Consider the following 16,950-nt stretch of genomic DNA (forward strand, 5'->3'; position numbering starts at 1 on the left):
TATTTTTTATTTTTTAAATTCCTGGAATTCTCACTAAGAAAACACCATCACTGGTGATTACTGACAATTTTACATGACTGCAGGTGTTATTGGTATTCAGTGCACAGAAACTGTCAAGACTTTGAAGCTGTTTAAGGGTTTGGGGCTATTTAAAGTATTCCAGTTATTTTAATAAAAGTCATTGCTGGACTGCGGTTAGATGATTCTGTGGTTAACTAATGGTTCTGTTTATTTGGGTAAACCAATAACTTTCTTACCAAGTCAGATTTACATGACATCTGGGAAATATAAACATTCCTGAAACGCTCCATTCTCTTATTATGGCTTTGGATAAACGATGTGCAAAGTATGCAGTGTGATGGTTACCAGAGGAGCACTTATATGTAATATAGCATTGGATATACACACCTACCAATCTTTATCTGTGTATATTTGTATAGTAAGTAAGTTTTCCTGGAGTTGCTCTGTTTCCTGGGTCTCCACAGAACCAAGAAGAGACGCTGACACAGAGTCAAATATCTGCAAGTATTTACTCATAAACATCTGACATCTTTTCCCAAAGACTAACATGTTGCATGTCATATTGTTCCACAAATACAAGAAGAAGTAGTCAAAAAGAAAGGAAAAAAATATCATTCTTTAAAAACAACACTGATACATTGCTCTGACCTGGTGACACATCATTCCAGCACATCATTCAGTAGCACACACACACACTCCCATTTCACATGGTGCACATAACGACTGATCTGAGTTGTAATTCTGCATCTGATGACGGTCGTTCTGTATAACGAGTCCTCAACAGGCAACTGTGGTCAAATGCTTCACCTCTGTAATGGTCAGTTGATTTTTAACTTCACTGAAGTTGCAGTAAAGGAAAGGAAAGAAGGGCGGATCGCATGCAAAACTCCTGTTCGTCCCTTAAAACGTCTGAGATGGGAGAAAATAAATAAATAAAAGATATCCTTATGTTCTAAGAGGGAATATTTTGACCATCTAGAATATCACTGTGGACTTTTTCTTATACAGCCCTCTAATGGTAATACATTAAATCCATAGCACATGATTCTCCTCATGATCCTACCTACTGTATCTACGATGCCATGAAAATCCTAGTATGTACAATGTCATGTGAGCTATCAGATCATCTACGCTCTAAAGAAAATGAGGGTTGCTGCTCCTAATTTTTCCCCTTTGCAATTTTCTAGTTTATGGCTGCAAATAATAAATTAGGTGTGGCATTGCATTTCCGTAAAACATCCAGTGTGGTCAAATCCTTCATGTAAGCATTAAAAAAATGTCTGCATCTAATTAAAATACACATTTATCAATTAAATGTAGTCATTGCAACACAGTAAGATTAGAAAAAAAAAATACAAGGAACTGTCAGAACTGGACCGTGAACGCGTCACAGGCGTGTGTCCTGTGTTAGTAATGCTTGTATCTCCCCCTGGTGGTGAGATTCTTACACTGCATCTACTGCATTTCAACGGTAGAAAGGCTTGACGGAAGGAGTCTCCACACCCACATAAAGGAAAACATTCTATGTATGAATGAAGGCGACCAATCACAATGGTAAATTGATCAATACTGCAGATAGGATTGGAAAACAATCATTACATTTTCAAGTCGGCAGCGGACAATTCCAAGTCCCTATCCGTTACGACTCGATCAATTCATAAGTCTTACGTAGAAATTTGAGCAGAAGAGATGATTAAAATCTTCATCTCTGGTTCTCCTGGACATTTTGGACTCAGCCGGTTCAACTGCCGATCCAGCAATGGAATTGGTAGTAAATAGGAATCGTGTTTGTTTACAGCAAAGACAATAAAAAGAGCAGGAATTAGTGTTTTAGACAATACACAATCCTTCCCACTGACTCAAACAATGGACATTTGGACTTGAAACTTCTCTCAAACCTCTCTTTTAGCATTTTCAGCCAATGCGCCATCAAACAGAAACACACAGCTTGACGCTTCTCCACATTTCAACTTACAGCAAAAGGAGCAACATCTTGCCCAAAGCGTGCAAAAGTCTTTGTTGTTAACACACATTTTACTTAAATTTCATTCAACTTTAAATGATTTCTTCAACACCAGCAGCTTTTGCCTTCGCTGCCGGCGACACCGTCGCTCAGTCCTTCCTCTTCCTCCAGAGCAGCAAGATTAATCTCGTCATTAAGGGACATCCGGAGAAGATCCAGGTCCTTTCTGTTGGCTGCCAGAACCTGTTCAGCCAATCGTCTGAAAGTCTGGAGAAACACGACAGGAGGAAGAAGACGCATTCTCATTTATCAAGCCATTTCCTCCTGTTACATAATCATGCATGCATCACTTTGTTCTGTATAGACATGACATGTCAGCCGCCGTCCGGATCACCTCACCTCTGTTATGTTGTGGTTGGTGAAGGCACTTGTCTCAAAGAAATCCATCCCGTAAGCCTTGGCCAGCTGCAGAACAGATAACCGAAACACATTTTAATTACCTGCTTTTCTTTCTTTTCTTTTCTTTTTTATTATTCAGGAGAACAGAGACGACAGACAAGTTATTTTCCTTCACACGGATGCCGTGTGACTGACTGTCAGACGCAGTTGCGCGTTCAGTGAAGCTTTTAATAGAAAATGTGAGGCAATATGAGGCAAGGAGAGGAAAATGTATTCCGTGTCGAGGCCGTCCATCCGCTCTAAACGCTCGTTTCTCAAACCTCATCCTCTTCTCATGAACTTGGAGACAGTTGCAGGGTAAAAAAGAAAGAGGAAGGAGAGGCTGACCTACCTTGATTCCTTGCTCCCTGGCCACCTGCCTCTTGTCGACCTCATCTGACTTGTTCCCTACGAGGATCTTCTGGACCTTCTCGGGCGCGTACTGCAGAGGTTTGTCACATGAAGGGATATTTACAGGTAAGGATGAATAAAAATATTGACAGGAAGAGAAAAAGATTTAAAGTACCAGGCGAGTCAGAGGGGAGAAAACACCGAAGAGTTCAGGAAATGAGAAATAGATTAAAAGTCAGTGTGAAGCGTGACAAGATCGATAAAGTTTATATTTGGATGGACCGGTGGAGGAAATGAGGTTCATAAATGACTGGATTAATGGAATAAAATCATGTGGAGAACGACAGCAGAGGCAGAGGAGACTTTATTCTTTTCTGGAAACTAAGAGACAGATCTGAGATCAGATCATAGAAACAACAGCAAAGCGTTTGGTCTTCATCTCATGAAGCCGGACATCTGTTCTTCCTCCACCAAACAGGAAGCAGTTTTGTCAGTTTTTCCATCTCTAAAAATGCACAAAAAAAAGCAACGCCTGTTGATATTAAATCGCCGTGACTCACCTCGTCCACGTCGCTGGCCCACTTCATGATGTGTTGGAAGGATCGCTCGCTGGTGATGTCATACACCAGGAAGATCCCCTGTAGAGAGAGAGAGAGTGAGGATGACACGTTCAGGGTCGCGATTTCCCAAAAATTGATTGATGAGTTCCTGGGGGGGAAAAAATGATTTTTTCTTCATTTCTATATCCAGAATTCTATTAAATACAGTCGATTCCCACCATCTAAACCAAAATCAAAAGAAAAAAGCACAACACACAACTACGTCTAGGCGGAGATGGTCTGTGGAGATCATCGTCTGCCGGTGTGGGAATGCAACAGCAGTGATCCACGGCATCCCCTGCCAATACACTTAAACAGTTCATTGAATGGAGTATGACAAACACATCTGTGACAGATTTCATTCCTGAAAAAAAAGATTCTCATTTGTCTCCGCTGTGAAAACAAGATGAGGAGAATCAGCAGCAGCAGGGAGGAGGAGGAGGAGGATGTCAGGTACCTGTGCTCGTCGGTAGTACTGCTTAGTGATGGTCTGGTATCGCTCCTGGCCTGCAGTGTCCCTAGTAACACAACGAGTGTGCATTAACACAAACACACACAAACGCAGGATAGGATCAGTGATGAATAATTCCTGAAATGTTTAAACATCTCTGACATTTAAACTTGACAGAAAGATCTCGGTCTGCTTTTATCTCACCAGATCTGTATCCGGACTTTGACGCCGTCGATCAGAAGCGTCTTCATTTTGAAGTCGACTCCTGAAGACAGAGGAGAGACAGGGAGGAGGGGGTGGTGGAAGAGAGGAGCTGTAACTGGGATCTGGATGTAAATACCGAGTATCCTCAGAGGAGCAGTCACCCTTTCCACACAATGAGCGACTGGGATCAATGACGCCGGCATGTTTTTTACCGAGCTGGGGTTTGCCGGTGTCTGCTGCAGCTTTGTAACATCACAGGAGGCTTTAACACAACCAGAGCGACATCATCCCTGCATAATCAGCCTCTTTGAAGACCGAGATGAAAGTCAACACCGAACGCACAAAAGCATCATTTAAACTCTAAGCAAACGGGTGACTGCAACAACCACCCCCTTTTTGAAGAGTTACGGTCACCACGGCGATGGTAACTCTGTGCTATACAACTAACACTCAGAGAGCAGAAAGCTCCATCAAGACGGCTCATCTTCATCCGTTACATCATTGCACTGAAGAGCAACAGTCTTCATCAGACGTAACGTTTTCATGTAGGCTTCACCAGTGGAAAAGAATCATTTATTCTACAGGTGAGGATCTGATGGCCTCATCATCAACCTTTAACTGTTCATTCTAGCGTCTCCTCCGCTGCCTCAGATGACGAACGGCAAAGCAACAGGCTTCCACAGACCGCACTCCTCATTTAGAAATCAATTCCCAGTTCATCCCAATTAACCCGACGCTCCTCGCCCAGGAGTCACAGTCGGGGGGGGGAAAGCCGCCGCGTCGATCGATTCACGTTGAGGAAGGAACCGCCGCTCGGGATTTTTTTTTACGGCTGACGTGTGGAAGCGGCTGACAGATGTAGCTTGGATGAACTCACATGGTGTGTTTTCAGGAATGATGGAAGACTCGCTGAAAAGTGGGAGGCCTCGCCCTTTGACCAAACACACCCAAAGGTCAGCGTAACAATCAGAGGCCCCCGGATGACCCGGGGGGGGACGTAATGAAATGTAATGCTTGTCTTCCTGCTACGTTCTCAAGCTTTATTATCACTTCATTAAAGCTCCAGGAAGGAGTCCTCCATGGAAACAGCAGCGATTTAAATATTAAACGCAGATATCGACGGATGGGATTCAGCTGTTCTTCGGCAACAGGGTGAACCAGCTCTGTGAGAATAAAGATGACAAAGATTAGAATTAGAATAAATTAGTATAAATAAAGATCTGTGTCACGGTCCACTTTGAGTGACGCTGAAAATTGTTCCTGTAATTGTGGTGATTTTAAATCTTGGATCTTCAAACGGGAGATTAATTATCGCCTTTTTAAAGTCATTTCTGGATTAAAATTAGATCATTACTACCATTATTTCTGCTAATTCTCCTCAAATTGTTGCGTTTTGTCTGCTTGTTCCCTTGTTCCTGCTTTCGGCTGTTAAACAAATATATTGTCTGGTTGCTCTGGCCTGTTTTCATAGCAGCTCAGTAAAATGAGGTTGTTTCACAGAGCGAGGTGCTCACCTGCAGGGCAAACCGCAGCGCAAACACTGAGAGAAGCAGCACGCCGAGGCTGCTGGGAAGTTATAAAAAAAATAAAAAAGTCTCCCTAAGAAGGTTTGATGATGAAATTGTTCTGGGTCTTTCCATTAGGATGGAAGAAACTCCTGCCAGCTTCACGACCTTTCAATCTGTATAAGAAGTGCAGATCGCTGTTGTCACGGCACGGATTGGGGATTTATAAACGTACTCTCAGCAAAAAAATGTTTTATTTACGAGTGGTTGTCAGTATTTAGGTATCTTTAACTGGATCCTGACACATGAGTTACTGGAGCCACACAGTTATAGACTGATAAAATCCAACCTTGTGACTCTTTATTAGTTCGTTTCCCTTCATTCACTCCAAACCTTGATCATCCACCATCAAGTTGTTAATGAAGAAATAACCAGAAAGCCACAAACGGACTTGACAGATAGCTGGGATGGTCATGTTTAGATATGCAGTTACACCTGTGTGTGTGTGTGTGTGTGTGTGTGTGTGTGTGTGTGTGTGTGTGTGTGTGTGTGTGTGTGTGTGTGTGTGTCAGTGTGCTGTAGGTGACGGTGACGGCCTGCTAACAGCTGTTGCCTCCAGAAACGAAAGGACTCCACTGGTTTTCTGTCCCATCACAGCTGCTGAGGAAAACGTCTGCATCTTAAACACCAGCGACGGGCCGGTGAAGTCAAGATGATTGTTTATCGCAGCAGATTTTACATAATTACTTTAGGACATCTGTCCTGATAAACGGTGAAGTCCAGATGGTGGTGGCGACGGCTGATGACTCCGCTGAGACTGAAGACATGATGAAGATGGAAAATCTGGGAAGACTGAGCCGTTACCTGAAGGTGGAATGGAGGCATAGCGGCAAAAGGGTCTTAAAAAGACAAGCAGCATGATGATTGGCTGAGAATGACAGCGTGTCGTTGTTATGAAAGACAAGATGTGATCAGCTGATCAGGAACGCTGATATCTCAGCCCAGAAAGAAGCAGCAGGAAATTAAGAATGAGCGTGTGACTGAACCTCACCAGACTGGACACCAACTACAATCCAACTACTGATAGTGGAGCTGCATTATGGGTAATGTAGGCACAAGTGAAGAAGAATAGGAGGAATTAAACAATAACAATATATACATATATATCAATAATCAGCAGGCGCTCCAGTTAAAAAAGACCACACAACATTATTTCATTATGAGACTGTTCAAATTTGAATATTAAAGTCGGTAATGTCCTAAAATGGTAGGATTTGATCAAGATATAGTGGTAAATGTTTTAAGAACTGTAAAAATATGCAGGAAAAAGAGGCTTTATCGTGAAAAATGATCAGTTTAATGATCAGCATTGTTTCCTGTAAGGCTCTACAGAAGTCAGAGTCATGACTTCATTGATTTCTGTGTTGAACTATGCATGAGCTGAGAGCTCTCTGTGGTTTGTGTGACCCACGCTCGGGCCGTCAGTCTAATGATCTCTCTGATGTATGGAGCGTACGACCTGGACCGCGAGGATAGCTGCTCATTGGGTCGTGATTTAGGGCAGGCTTGTATTTCTCCGACACCGTGACAACCGAGACCTCTGTGGAGTTCGGTGATGAGCCCGATAAGAAAGATTAAAATCATCAGTGTGACTAAATCATCTCTGGTGATGCTCTTTTTTGCAAATTTGAATGCAGACTCTTTCTTCTTTTCTTTGATTGTGTGCATAAAATTTCAGACTGTCCTTCATTTTCTAGTAGTTTGCAAAAATAATGGGCTGGATTAAAGGATGTTTCTGCTGCTTCACATGTTTTCAAAGGTTGCCCGGTGGATACTACCACAAAAAGTTCCTCTTCTTGTAGCTGAAATGGGTGAAATCCCTGCAACCAGTGGTCAAAGTCTTGCAAAGCAGCTACAGAAACAAATAAATGACACGATTGTGGAATCAGATGACCATCAATCACATAGGAGTCATGTTTGTGCTTAGTGTTGTATCTGCATACACAGACCCAAGCCTCCATATTTAGGATTTTACTATATAAAATCCTATATATAGTAACAGGATTTTTGGGTTTTATTCTCAAGCAAGAAAATAATATGTTAAGACGCTCATCCTTTTATTCTTCAGTGACGTTCATGGAAAATCTTTAGATCTCTTTTGCTCAATCTTCTAAGCGGCAGAGCTCCCAGGAGTTCTGAGATAATTAAGAGGAAAAAAACTGAGCGAGCAGACAGTAACGGGTACTGATTCATTACTGAGCTGCCCATGAGAGGGTCACGGGGGGGATTAATATCCTTCTGTCACCATGATGGTTGGGAAATTATCTATTGATCCACAGCAGGAAAACTCAGATGGTGGTCAGTCTTGCTGTTTCTCAATCTTTGGACTTCAGGAAGAAAAGGACTTTGAGTCGGACTTTGAATCTATAAACTCCTGGCACGGCTTATAGAGACAGAACTCCTGACTGGAGCGGATGAAACAAAAAAATAAATAAATTCAGAATTCAGAGTGAGACGCATGAAACTTTAGTTCGAACCTCATGCTGAGACTGTGGGATGATCGCAGAAGCTCCAAAATCATCAAGGCTTCTCGAGATCTATAAAGGCTTCTATAAAAACACACAAGAGACACCATATAATGTGGATTTGTATGTAAGGGATTAATTACTTGTGTGATGTCCTTATTTCCCATCATTTTGAACACCAGTTCCTTTGTTTATATTTTTTTTAAAAAAGAGAAAGACATCAATCCGGGAGGGATTTCATGTCAAAGCCACAGGGATATCTGTATTTTCTTTTCTCCTCTTCATGTTATGTCCAAATACTGCAAACCGTGTCAGAAAGTAGCTGCCGCCTCACAGGACCGGAGCTCAGTGAGATGAAATGTGTGTTCGCTCAGCAGACGCACCGACACACACAAAGAAATGACAGCCCAGTCTCCACAGAAAAAGAGATGAGAGACACCACTGCAGCACGAAAACACACACACACACACACACACACACACACACACACACACACACACACACACACACACACACACACACATGCACACAAAACCCACAGCTTGCCGTACATACTTATTTCCCTCACCTCAAAGTGATGCATTAAAGTCAAAAGCTGGTTCAGCTCATAAACATTTTAAACTGCTACTTAGCTAACATGCCATCTCCTCAGCAATTAAATATAACCAGCAACCTATCATGACTTCTATGTTCTGATCCACCGTGGCCCAACAATGACGTTTAATGAAATTAAACCTTAATACAAATTCCAACAAGGCCTGCGTGATGTTTTTTTTGCAACGCTAACGTCACAGAGATGCTGTATTACTGCAGAATTCCTACTTCTTCAGGTCATTTCACACTTTTCATCCAAGTTTTGTGGAAATCTGTCAAGTAATGAAAGGAAACGACCCCTCGAAACAAAATAGACGCTGATTAATTCAACCCCTGTTCTATTTGTTGTATAATTATCTATAAACAGTTGAAACCCGGTCAGGGATGGGTGGTCAGGATGTGTCACATGTTTGATGGGACATTGGGTTGATGTTTCTATTAGGGACGGAGACCCTTCAAACCCCAAAGAACAACAACTGTAACCTGCTGATCTATGAAACACTAGAATGAAACTGTTCTCAGTTCATTCAAGAATCTGTAACCACTGAAGAGACCCAGTATAACTGTGATGTTACCTATTTCCACATATAAAAGGATGCCTTTGCATCTGATTTCATTGTCAGTGATGATAGTTGCAGATGCAGTTCACACTGTTTGTTAATATCTAGTCCACATCAGTAGAAAAATTAAATATAAAAAGGTTTCTTTGAATATTCCAAGTCTGATTTGTTCAATTTTAATCCAAATAGGGATGGAAAACGAGGTGATGCACAAATCAAATGAGCAGAAAACACTGAAAGATCCAGCAAACCAGCGGCAATTCACACACGTGATGGAGGGAGACCGCACAGAAGTGAGTGTCTTACCGATGGTGGAGATGTGAGACGGGTGAAATTCATTGTCCGTGAATCTGCAGAGCAAACATGTTTTCCCAACCCCGGAATCTCCGAGCATCAGGAGTCGGAAGAGCACATCGTACTGCTTAGCCATGGTGTCTGTGGGTTGTCGCGTGGAATCAGAAGAGAAGAAGCTAACTCAGCTCACAAATGTCTCCCATGTTTGCTCACACAGCCAGCAGCAGGCTTCGCTTCTTTTTTTGTTCACTGATGGGTACCAGAACGAGGATGCTCCAGCCTCCCAGTCAGCCTCCAGATTCCAGTGGGTGCGGTAAACCCCGTCAAGCTAAACGCTGGAAAGACACTTCCGGTGGTGACTACCAAAATAAGAGCCGCTGGCAATAAGAACGGTTTCGTTTCGCAGGAGGAATTAGATCGATGCTTTTCACATGTTCTTCCCATGTCTATGTAAATTTTCCTCTGGGTTCTCTAGCTTCTCCCCACCACCAAAAACATACAACTGTTGGGAAATGGTGTGTCTAAATTGACCATCGGTGTGAATGTGAGTGTCCTTAAAAACGGCTTATACAAAGCAAATAAAATAAAACTTATTCACAGTGCATAAAGGCGATAAAAAGACATCATAATAATAGTGAAGAAAATAATAATAATAATAATAATAATAATAATAATAATAATAATGTTTAATGTAATAGCACCGCTTCTTGCACTATTTTATTTAATTTACACATAATAGATGAATATCAAACATTAATCGAACGCGTGTTGTGACATTTCTTGTTTAGACATCAGTGACAATCCACAAATGAGACTAAGTACAGTATGCTGTATAATTAGACCGTAACTTTCATTGCATATAACTTTATTGTGAAAATATCGCCCAACAACTGTGTGTTAACGTGTCAATTGAGCGATTTTGAAATTTGAAGTTTGGTCCTTCGGAGCCGCCGTCGTGAGCGTAACTTCCGCCCACTCCAGCCCCAGTAGGAAGTTAGCGGAAACCAATGAAAGTAAGCGACGTTTCAAAACAAACAAATCCCCCCTATATCATCTTCTCCTTTCCTCTCCAGCACCACCAAAGTTCTTACTCTCGTCATGGACGGACTACCGACGGCTTTGCGATGCTTCAGGGAGAATCACGCCGCCGAAATGTTCGTGGATGACGGGATGGAGTCGGTGACTTCCGTGGAGCAGGTGAGCGGAGCCGCAGATTAGCTCCGTTAGATCGGCGTGCTTGACGCTAACGCTGTGCTCGGGATGGAGGCGCAACCGGATGGATGTGAACCTAGAACTGTCCTGATACTTAATTTGGAATAAAAAACAAACTCGTTAACGTTGATTAGCTCACTTTTCTTTAGCTACTCTCAGTTAGCAGACTAGAGCTTTTAGCCCACACTTAAGAGATTAAGTGTGAATTAACTTGGCTGTCACTAATGAACTTAAACGGTTAAACCGGGTTGGGACGCAGCCCGCTGGGTTTACCTTTTTTCCGTGGATAGTGTGGTAAAATTAATCCGAATGTTCGCTAATGATCAAATGCCTTGTTTTTATTATTTCTTTCCAATACGATTGCGTGAGGATCAGCTCAAACAAACACATCAACTTTGCACACACCAGCTGGTGAAGTGGTTTGAGATGACTGAGAAGCTGTCACTCTGAACTCTTGCAGGATTTCAAACATTTGTTTATAAATTTGTCTTAAATTTAAATAAATATCTCGATTAAATCCAGAACCAACAAAAGAAGCACGACTAAAATGACACTAAAAATGTAAGAGCGTCATTTCTCAGATGACACAGCTGGAGCAGGGAATAATGTACTCGATTGTGAGCAGTAATCCTCCTCCTCATGGACTGGCACAACCTTGTGATGATGTCACTCTCATAGGCCGGCCCACTCTTTATAACAGTGATGTCATATCCACCAACTGTGTGATATGATCCGGTCGGTCCCGTCCTGACACGAGATCGTCAGGCGTTTAATCCGTCATGCGTCTGATGTTTTCTGATCGCGTGGGCACAAACGGGTTTATTACGCATGTGAACGCTTTCTACCGCCGCGCTGACAACCGGTTCGAACCTGTTTCCGAGGCGTGGCGGGTGGAAATGTCAGTCTGGAGTCTGGGTTGTTGTATGTGTTCCACCAGGGAGGGGATGATCTGTTATTGTGGAATGGTGTGAATTTACCTGGACACTCGTCTGGGTGGTGGCGTGATTCGATGGTGTGATCCCAGTCATGTTGCCCCGGCGACAGCAGGCTTGGGAAGGGGGTTTTGGTCTTTTTTAATAAAGTTTTCTGTTAGCATCATAAAACTCTTCGTAATGACTAATCCTCTGCTCTCGCTTGTCCTCTTTCTACAAGAAAAAAGTGGAGCACAGCATTGAGGAGGTCATCAGTGTTTACAAGCAAATACACAGTTTACCACAGTAAGTACCAGATTCAGGTTCAAAACATGGGAGCATGTTAGCGGATTATGGGATGGGAGGAAGTCAGGGTTCGCTGCAGGAAGAGGTGCAAAGATGTTTGTATATAAATCGGTCTGAATAGATTTCAAATAGAATTGTTTTTTTTTTTGTCTTGGAAAATCATTTATTGATCAAATATTTGTACTGTTAGCTGTTCTATTAGTGAACTATCTTCATCCCTCAGTATGTTATAAAGAGAATAAATAGCTCGGAGGAAATGTAAATCAGAAACTAACGAGGCGACAGGAGCACAAATATGATTAGGAAAAAAATCCTTGCGTCAAGAAGATGATTGTTAATTTGTTTGGACCGGAGTTTACCGGGTTCTTTTACTAATGAGTGTTTTCCGTTGTCAGAATTGCTGTCAGATCAGAATACCATTGTGTTTTATATTGATGACGACGATGGAAGGCTTAAATGTGACTTCTCTGTCCTCTGATTGGTCCTCAGGCCAACGTTGCTGCGGGAACAGCATTATCAATATCTCAAGAAGGGCTTACGTCACCTATCAGACGCTTACGAGGTAGGGCGTCACACACACACACAGACACACACACACATTTTTTTCTCAGATGTGCAATTAACCCAGAGAATTCTTCTTCCTGTTTTTCTGTAACGTGTATTTGTGTCTGTGTGTGTGTTGTGTTGTCTAGTGTCTGGATGCCAGCAGACCGTGGCTTTGCTTCTGGATTCTTCACAGTCTGGAGTTACTAGAGGAGCCTATTCCTGCTGCCATCGCCTCGGAGTGAGTCACACAGGATCCGGATCCGGATCTAGATCTGGATCTGGATCCAGTCCGTAGACTGTCTACACTTCCTCCTTCTCTTCCTGTTACGCATTCTTTCCGTCACGTCTTACTTTCTCTGTCCTTTCCTCTCCAGTGTGTGTCAGTTTCTGGCCCACTGTCAGAGCCCCACGGGTGGTTTTGCTGGAGGTCCGGGGCAACACGCCCACCTGGCACCGACCTACGCCGCCGTCAACGCCCTGTGTATCATCGGCACAGAGGAGGCCTACAACGTTATAAACAGGTACAGACGCACGCTACACCGCCATGGAATGACGTCAGGGTGAAAGAAAATGAACTTAATGCCAATGGATGTATCTCCCTCTTCATCCCCATCACCTCCTCCTCCTCTCCAGGGAGAAGCTGCTAGACTTCCTCTGGTCAGTGAAGCAGCCAGACGGCTCCTTTGTGATGCACATCGGAGGGGAGGTGGACGTCAGGTACAAATACGTATATAATATATATTTGTTGCATGAGAGTTCAGTTATTTTATTAGAGTTAGTCAAATTTCTGGGTGGAGCTGCAGGGTTTGAACAAGTAGCTTTGAGGTGTCGGCTTCTGTATCCACAAAGAGCATCAGCAGTCAGTTTGTGTTTCCTGTTGGGCCTCGGGTGGGGGGGGGCAGCTGACAGACGCCTCAGAGGAACGAGTCAGATTTAAAAAGACTCCTGTCGTTATTTTAATCGATTCGACGACTCTCAAACTTCAGACCTGCCTCCCGGCGCTCAGTGTAATGTGTCCCCTTTCCGCTGCTGGCCATATGCGACTTCTGCGGTGATGTTTACCATAATAACAGAATACTGTGTGTCACCACAAACACGTCGGACCTGTGGGATCACCGCTCTGCTGTTACAAAGTCATCAAAAGAGGATTTTTCTTGCAGGAGTGCATATTGTGCAGCTGCTGTAGCGTCCCTCACAAACATTATCACGCCCAAACTGTTCCAGGACACGACTAACTGGATCCTCAGGTACGACCCCCCCCCCCCCCCCCCCGCCGCCGCTGTTGCCGTATGAGTCTGTTTTTTATGCCTTCATTTCTCCATGAACCAGGAAGTCTGAGTGACTGTTTCTTTTGTCTGCAGCTGTCAGAACTGGGAGGGGGGCCTGAGCGGCGTGCCGGGTTTGGAGGCTCACGGCGGCTACACCTTCTGTGGTACCGCCGCCCTCGTCATCCTGGGCAAAGAACACATGTTGGATGTCAAAGCCTTGCTGGTGAGAAACTGACGACACTTTATTTTGTACGTCTCCTACAGTCATGAAGTTATATTTTCACTCCTGGAAAACATCCCACCCTTCTGCAAACAGTCGCACTGAAACACGCTCAAGGCCCAAACACACGCCCACAGAACACACACCCTCCACAAATACGTTTACCCCCAGTGAAAGTCTATAGACGTGGCTTTATTTCTTGTAAATGAAGTCATGATCTTGTCCTCGATCGAGCGATTCCAGAGGAGACGCGCTTCATAAAAGCTCCAGAAGGAAGAAGTATTGATCCAGGGATCGTTAACAAGATTTATTTTCAAATATGACGAAACGATCGGGAGGAAAGCACGGACGTTTGTCCTCTTTTTTTTTCCTTTTGGGTTTGAAGAGGCAACATCCAAGTAATTTCAGTAAAAACCATTTGAATTCCAGAAATAACGCCTCTCAGAGTCGATTGGACTTCAACCTCGCTCGTCCAAACATTCGGCGTGTTTTTGATCGTGTTGACGGTGTTTGTGTCGTCTGTCCTCCCTCCTCCCCCAGCGGTGGGTGGTCAGCAGGCAGATGCGGTTCGAAGGAGGCTTCCAGGGCCGCTGTAACAAACTGGTGGATGGCTGCTACTCCTTCTGGCAGGCTGGACTCCTGCCTCTACTCCACAGAGCCTTATTCAAAGAAGGTACCGAGTCTTCAGCAGCAGCTGGAAAATCAGCCAAGAAATGTTCTTTTGCACATAATTAATTCCTTAAGGATGATTTAATTGTATTTTTATTTTGGAGTAAATCATGTTTAACAATGATATGATGGATCCCGTTGGATCAGTGTTCACGTTAAATGTGGCGTTTATATTCTCGTGCATCTGCATTTTCTGCTTCCAGCCGTCACGCGCTGCAGGAAATTCTATCTTATTTGCAAGCGTCGCTTGAAATGCATCACGCAGCAGGAAGAGAAGAAAAAAATCAATTTTTGAATGATGAGTATATTTTTCAAACTAAAGGACTGTAATGAGCGTAAAACGTCTGCCTGCAGGAGAGTCGGAGCTGAGTCGGCAGCGCTGGATGTTCGAGCAGCAGGCCTTGCAGGAGTACATCCTCCTGTGCTGTCAGAACCCAACAGGGGGCCTCGTGGATAAGCCTGGCAAGTCAGTCCCACACCATCTGGACACACACACACACACACCCACAAACACGGCTTCACATTGAGGCGTCACATGGTTTCCCTCACGCCACATGGCTGTCCTGCTTTCTTGTTCTTCACGAGTCCAGGTCCAGAGATTTCTACCACACATGTTACTGCCTGAGCGGACTGTCCATAGCGCAGCACTTTGGAAACATGGGCCTCCACGACGAGATGATCCTCGGCAGGGAGGAGAACAGATTGGTGAGGCCCGGAGGGAGAGATGGGCGGATTAATTCAGAGGTGGATTAGAACGCGTTCCCGATACGAACGGGAATGATTTCAGGGGAAAGAGATGAAACCTCAGAGGAGAAAACAGTCAATTTTTGAGTGTTTTGGTGGAAAAACATGCAGATAAATGCAGCAAAAGTCATTCAGAAATTACATTTAGTGATTGAATGTCTTCTGTTTTGTTTTTTTTGCCTTCGCCTGCAGGCTCCAACTCATCCCATTTACAACATTTGTCCAGAGAAGGTGGCTCAGGCCCTGCAGTTCTTTCTCCAGCTGCCCGTCCCTGAAGAAAAAGAGCAACCAGGATCCTCCGCCGACAGTCCATCGGCCGCCGCCGCCGCCACATTGGAATCAGCTGACTGTCAGTCCTAGTTAGGTTTCCGTAGAAACGTCGCAGCGGGCGAACCGGCCTCCACTTGGGGAGCGGACTCGAACCATCAAACGACAGCCGGGTCAGATGTTAAGTCGAGCTGAAAGCAGCGCTCGGACCAGTCGACCCTCAAAGGCGGGGTTTTTGGACCGGGGTCGGGTGGATACGTGTCAGCAGCGGCGTGTGGAGAGCTTCACATTCAGCCGAGTCCTTTTGCTCTCAATGGCTTTTTGTTGTTTCCTTCTCTGAAATAAAAGTGTCTAAGTTAATAAACATTTATAGCACTTTTAATGTCGTTTTTGAAGTCATTGGTTGCCAACTGTTTTCAGAGCAGCGAAAATGTAGAAGTAGGATACTCTATTGATGTCTTAAGTGGAACACTCAGAGAGGTTAAGATTTCAGTCACCTACAGAAACTGAATTATCTGGGTTGGAATCATGTTTACGAAAACCAGAAGTGAAATGAAGTCCGACAGAGGATGGTCAGACTGATTTGACTACTCAGTTAAAACTACATTTATTTGTAGGCTGACTCCAATATTTATAATCAAACACATTTTAATTCGATTTAAATTGAGACAATTGAAGTAGTGCTTTACTCAAGAGTAACCAGATTCCTCTACAAAACACCAGAAAAAGACAACAGAAATTCTAATCTTTGTCAAAAGGAGCTTTTGCCTAATCAAATAATGTTGATGATTTGTCAATCTACATTCCATACAAACAGGATCGTTTCAGGCTGTTCCTGTCTGCATTAAGGACACAAACTCATTATTAACCATCTGCACACCACAAACTGGTCAGATTCACCCAACTTGTCTAATCGAACAATACACAAAAGAAAAATCTAATCCCAAGTTTATCCTGCCCCCAGTCTTAATCTCAGACATCTGTGCGTCACTGGAAACGAGAAAAACCTGACAGTTGGTGTCCGGTCCTCAACGCCTCGGGGCAGCCATCATGCAGGTCGGACGGAAGGCGTTTGACAGATCAATAAATCACGGCGACAGCTTGAAAGGATAAAATAGTTTATTTTATAGTCTCATAGTAAAGGTAGGCCTCAACTTGCAAGACAATTGTTGGCAGTATGTACAACATACTTGTAACTTCCATGGAATGGAATCGGACAAACAAAGACCTTTTACACTAATTATATCCTCCTAAATGGAAAGAAAATAGAAACAATATACATACACACACATTTCCTAGACA

The 16,950-nt window shown here is 43.6% G+C and overlaps 2 protein-coding genes across 3 annotated transcripts; one reads left to right on the forward strand and one right to left on the reverse strand.

Annotated features, from left to right (window-relative positions):
• Window positions 1-562: 562 nt before the first annotated feature.
• rab15 (RAB15, member RAS oncogene family) lies at window positions 563-9,641 on the reverse strand. Of its 2 annotated transcripts, XM_068342976.1 has the most exons (7): window positions 9,518-9,641; window positions 4,028-4,088; window positions 3,830-3,890; window positions 3,334-3,411; window positions 2,775-2,864; window positions 2,384-2,449; window positions 563-2,251 (listed from the first exon to the last, which is right to left on the reverse strand). In XM_068342976.1, exons 1-7 carry the CDS (start codon window positions 9,639-9,641, stop codon window positions 2,090-2,092), a joined length of 642 nt encoding a protein of 213 aa, XP_068199077.1. In that variant the 3' UTR covers window positions 563-2,089. The 2 variants fall into 2 exon arrangements, with proteins under 2 accessions (XP_068199077.1, XP_068199076.1); XM_068342975.1 differs by lacking the exon at window positions 9,518-9,641 and having other exon boundaries at window positions 4,028-4,710.
• An 829-nt stretch (window positions 9,642-10,470) lies between these two features.
• fntb (farnesyltransferase, CAAX box, subunit beta) lies at window positions 10,471-16,014 on the forward strand. Its single transcript, XM_068342377.1, has 12 exons — window positions 10,471-10,702; window positions 11,870-11,934; window positions 12,424-12,496; window positions 12,627-12,718; window positions 12,855-13,001; window positions 13,114-13,197; window positions 13,641-13,727; window positions 13,842-13,971; window positions 14,509-14,641; window positions 14,992-15,103; window positions 15,228-15,342; window positions 15,574-16,014. The coding sequence occupies exons 1-12, from the start codon at window positions 10,604-10,606 to the stop codon at window positions 15,739-15,741; spliced, it is 1,305 nt and encodes a 434-aa protein (XP_068198478.1). The 5' UTR covers window positions 10,471-10,603; the 3' UTR covers window positions 15,742-16,014.
• The last annotated feature ends 936 nt before the right edge of the window (window positions 16,015-16,950 follow it).

This window comes from Antennarius striatus, chromosome 19 (assembly GCF_040054535.1).
Source record: "Antennarius striatus isolate MH-2024 chromosome 19, ASM4005453v1, whole genome shotgun sequence".
NCBI lineage: Eukaryota > Metazoa > Chordata > Actinopteri > Lophiiformes > Antennariidae > Antennarius > Antennarius striatus.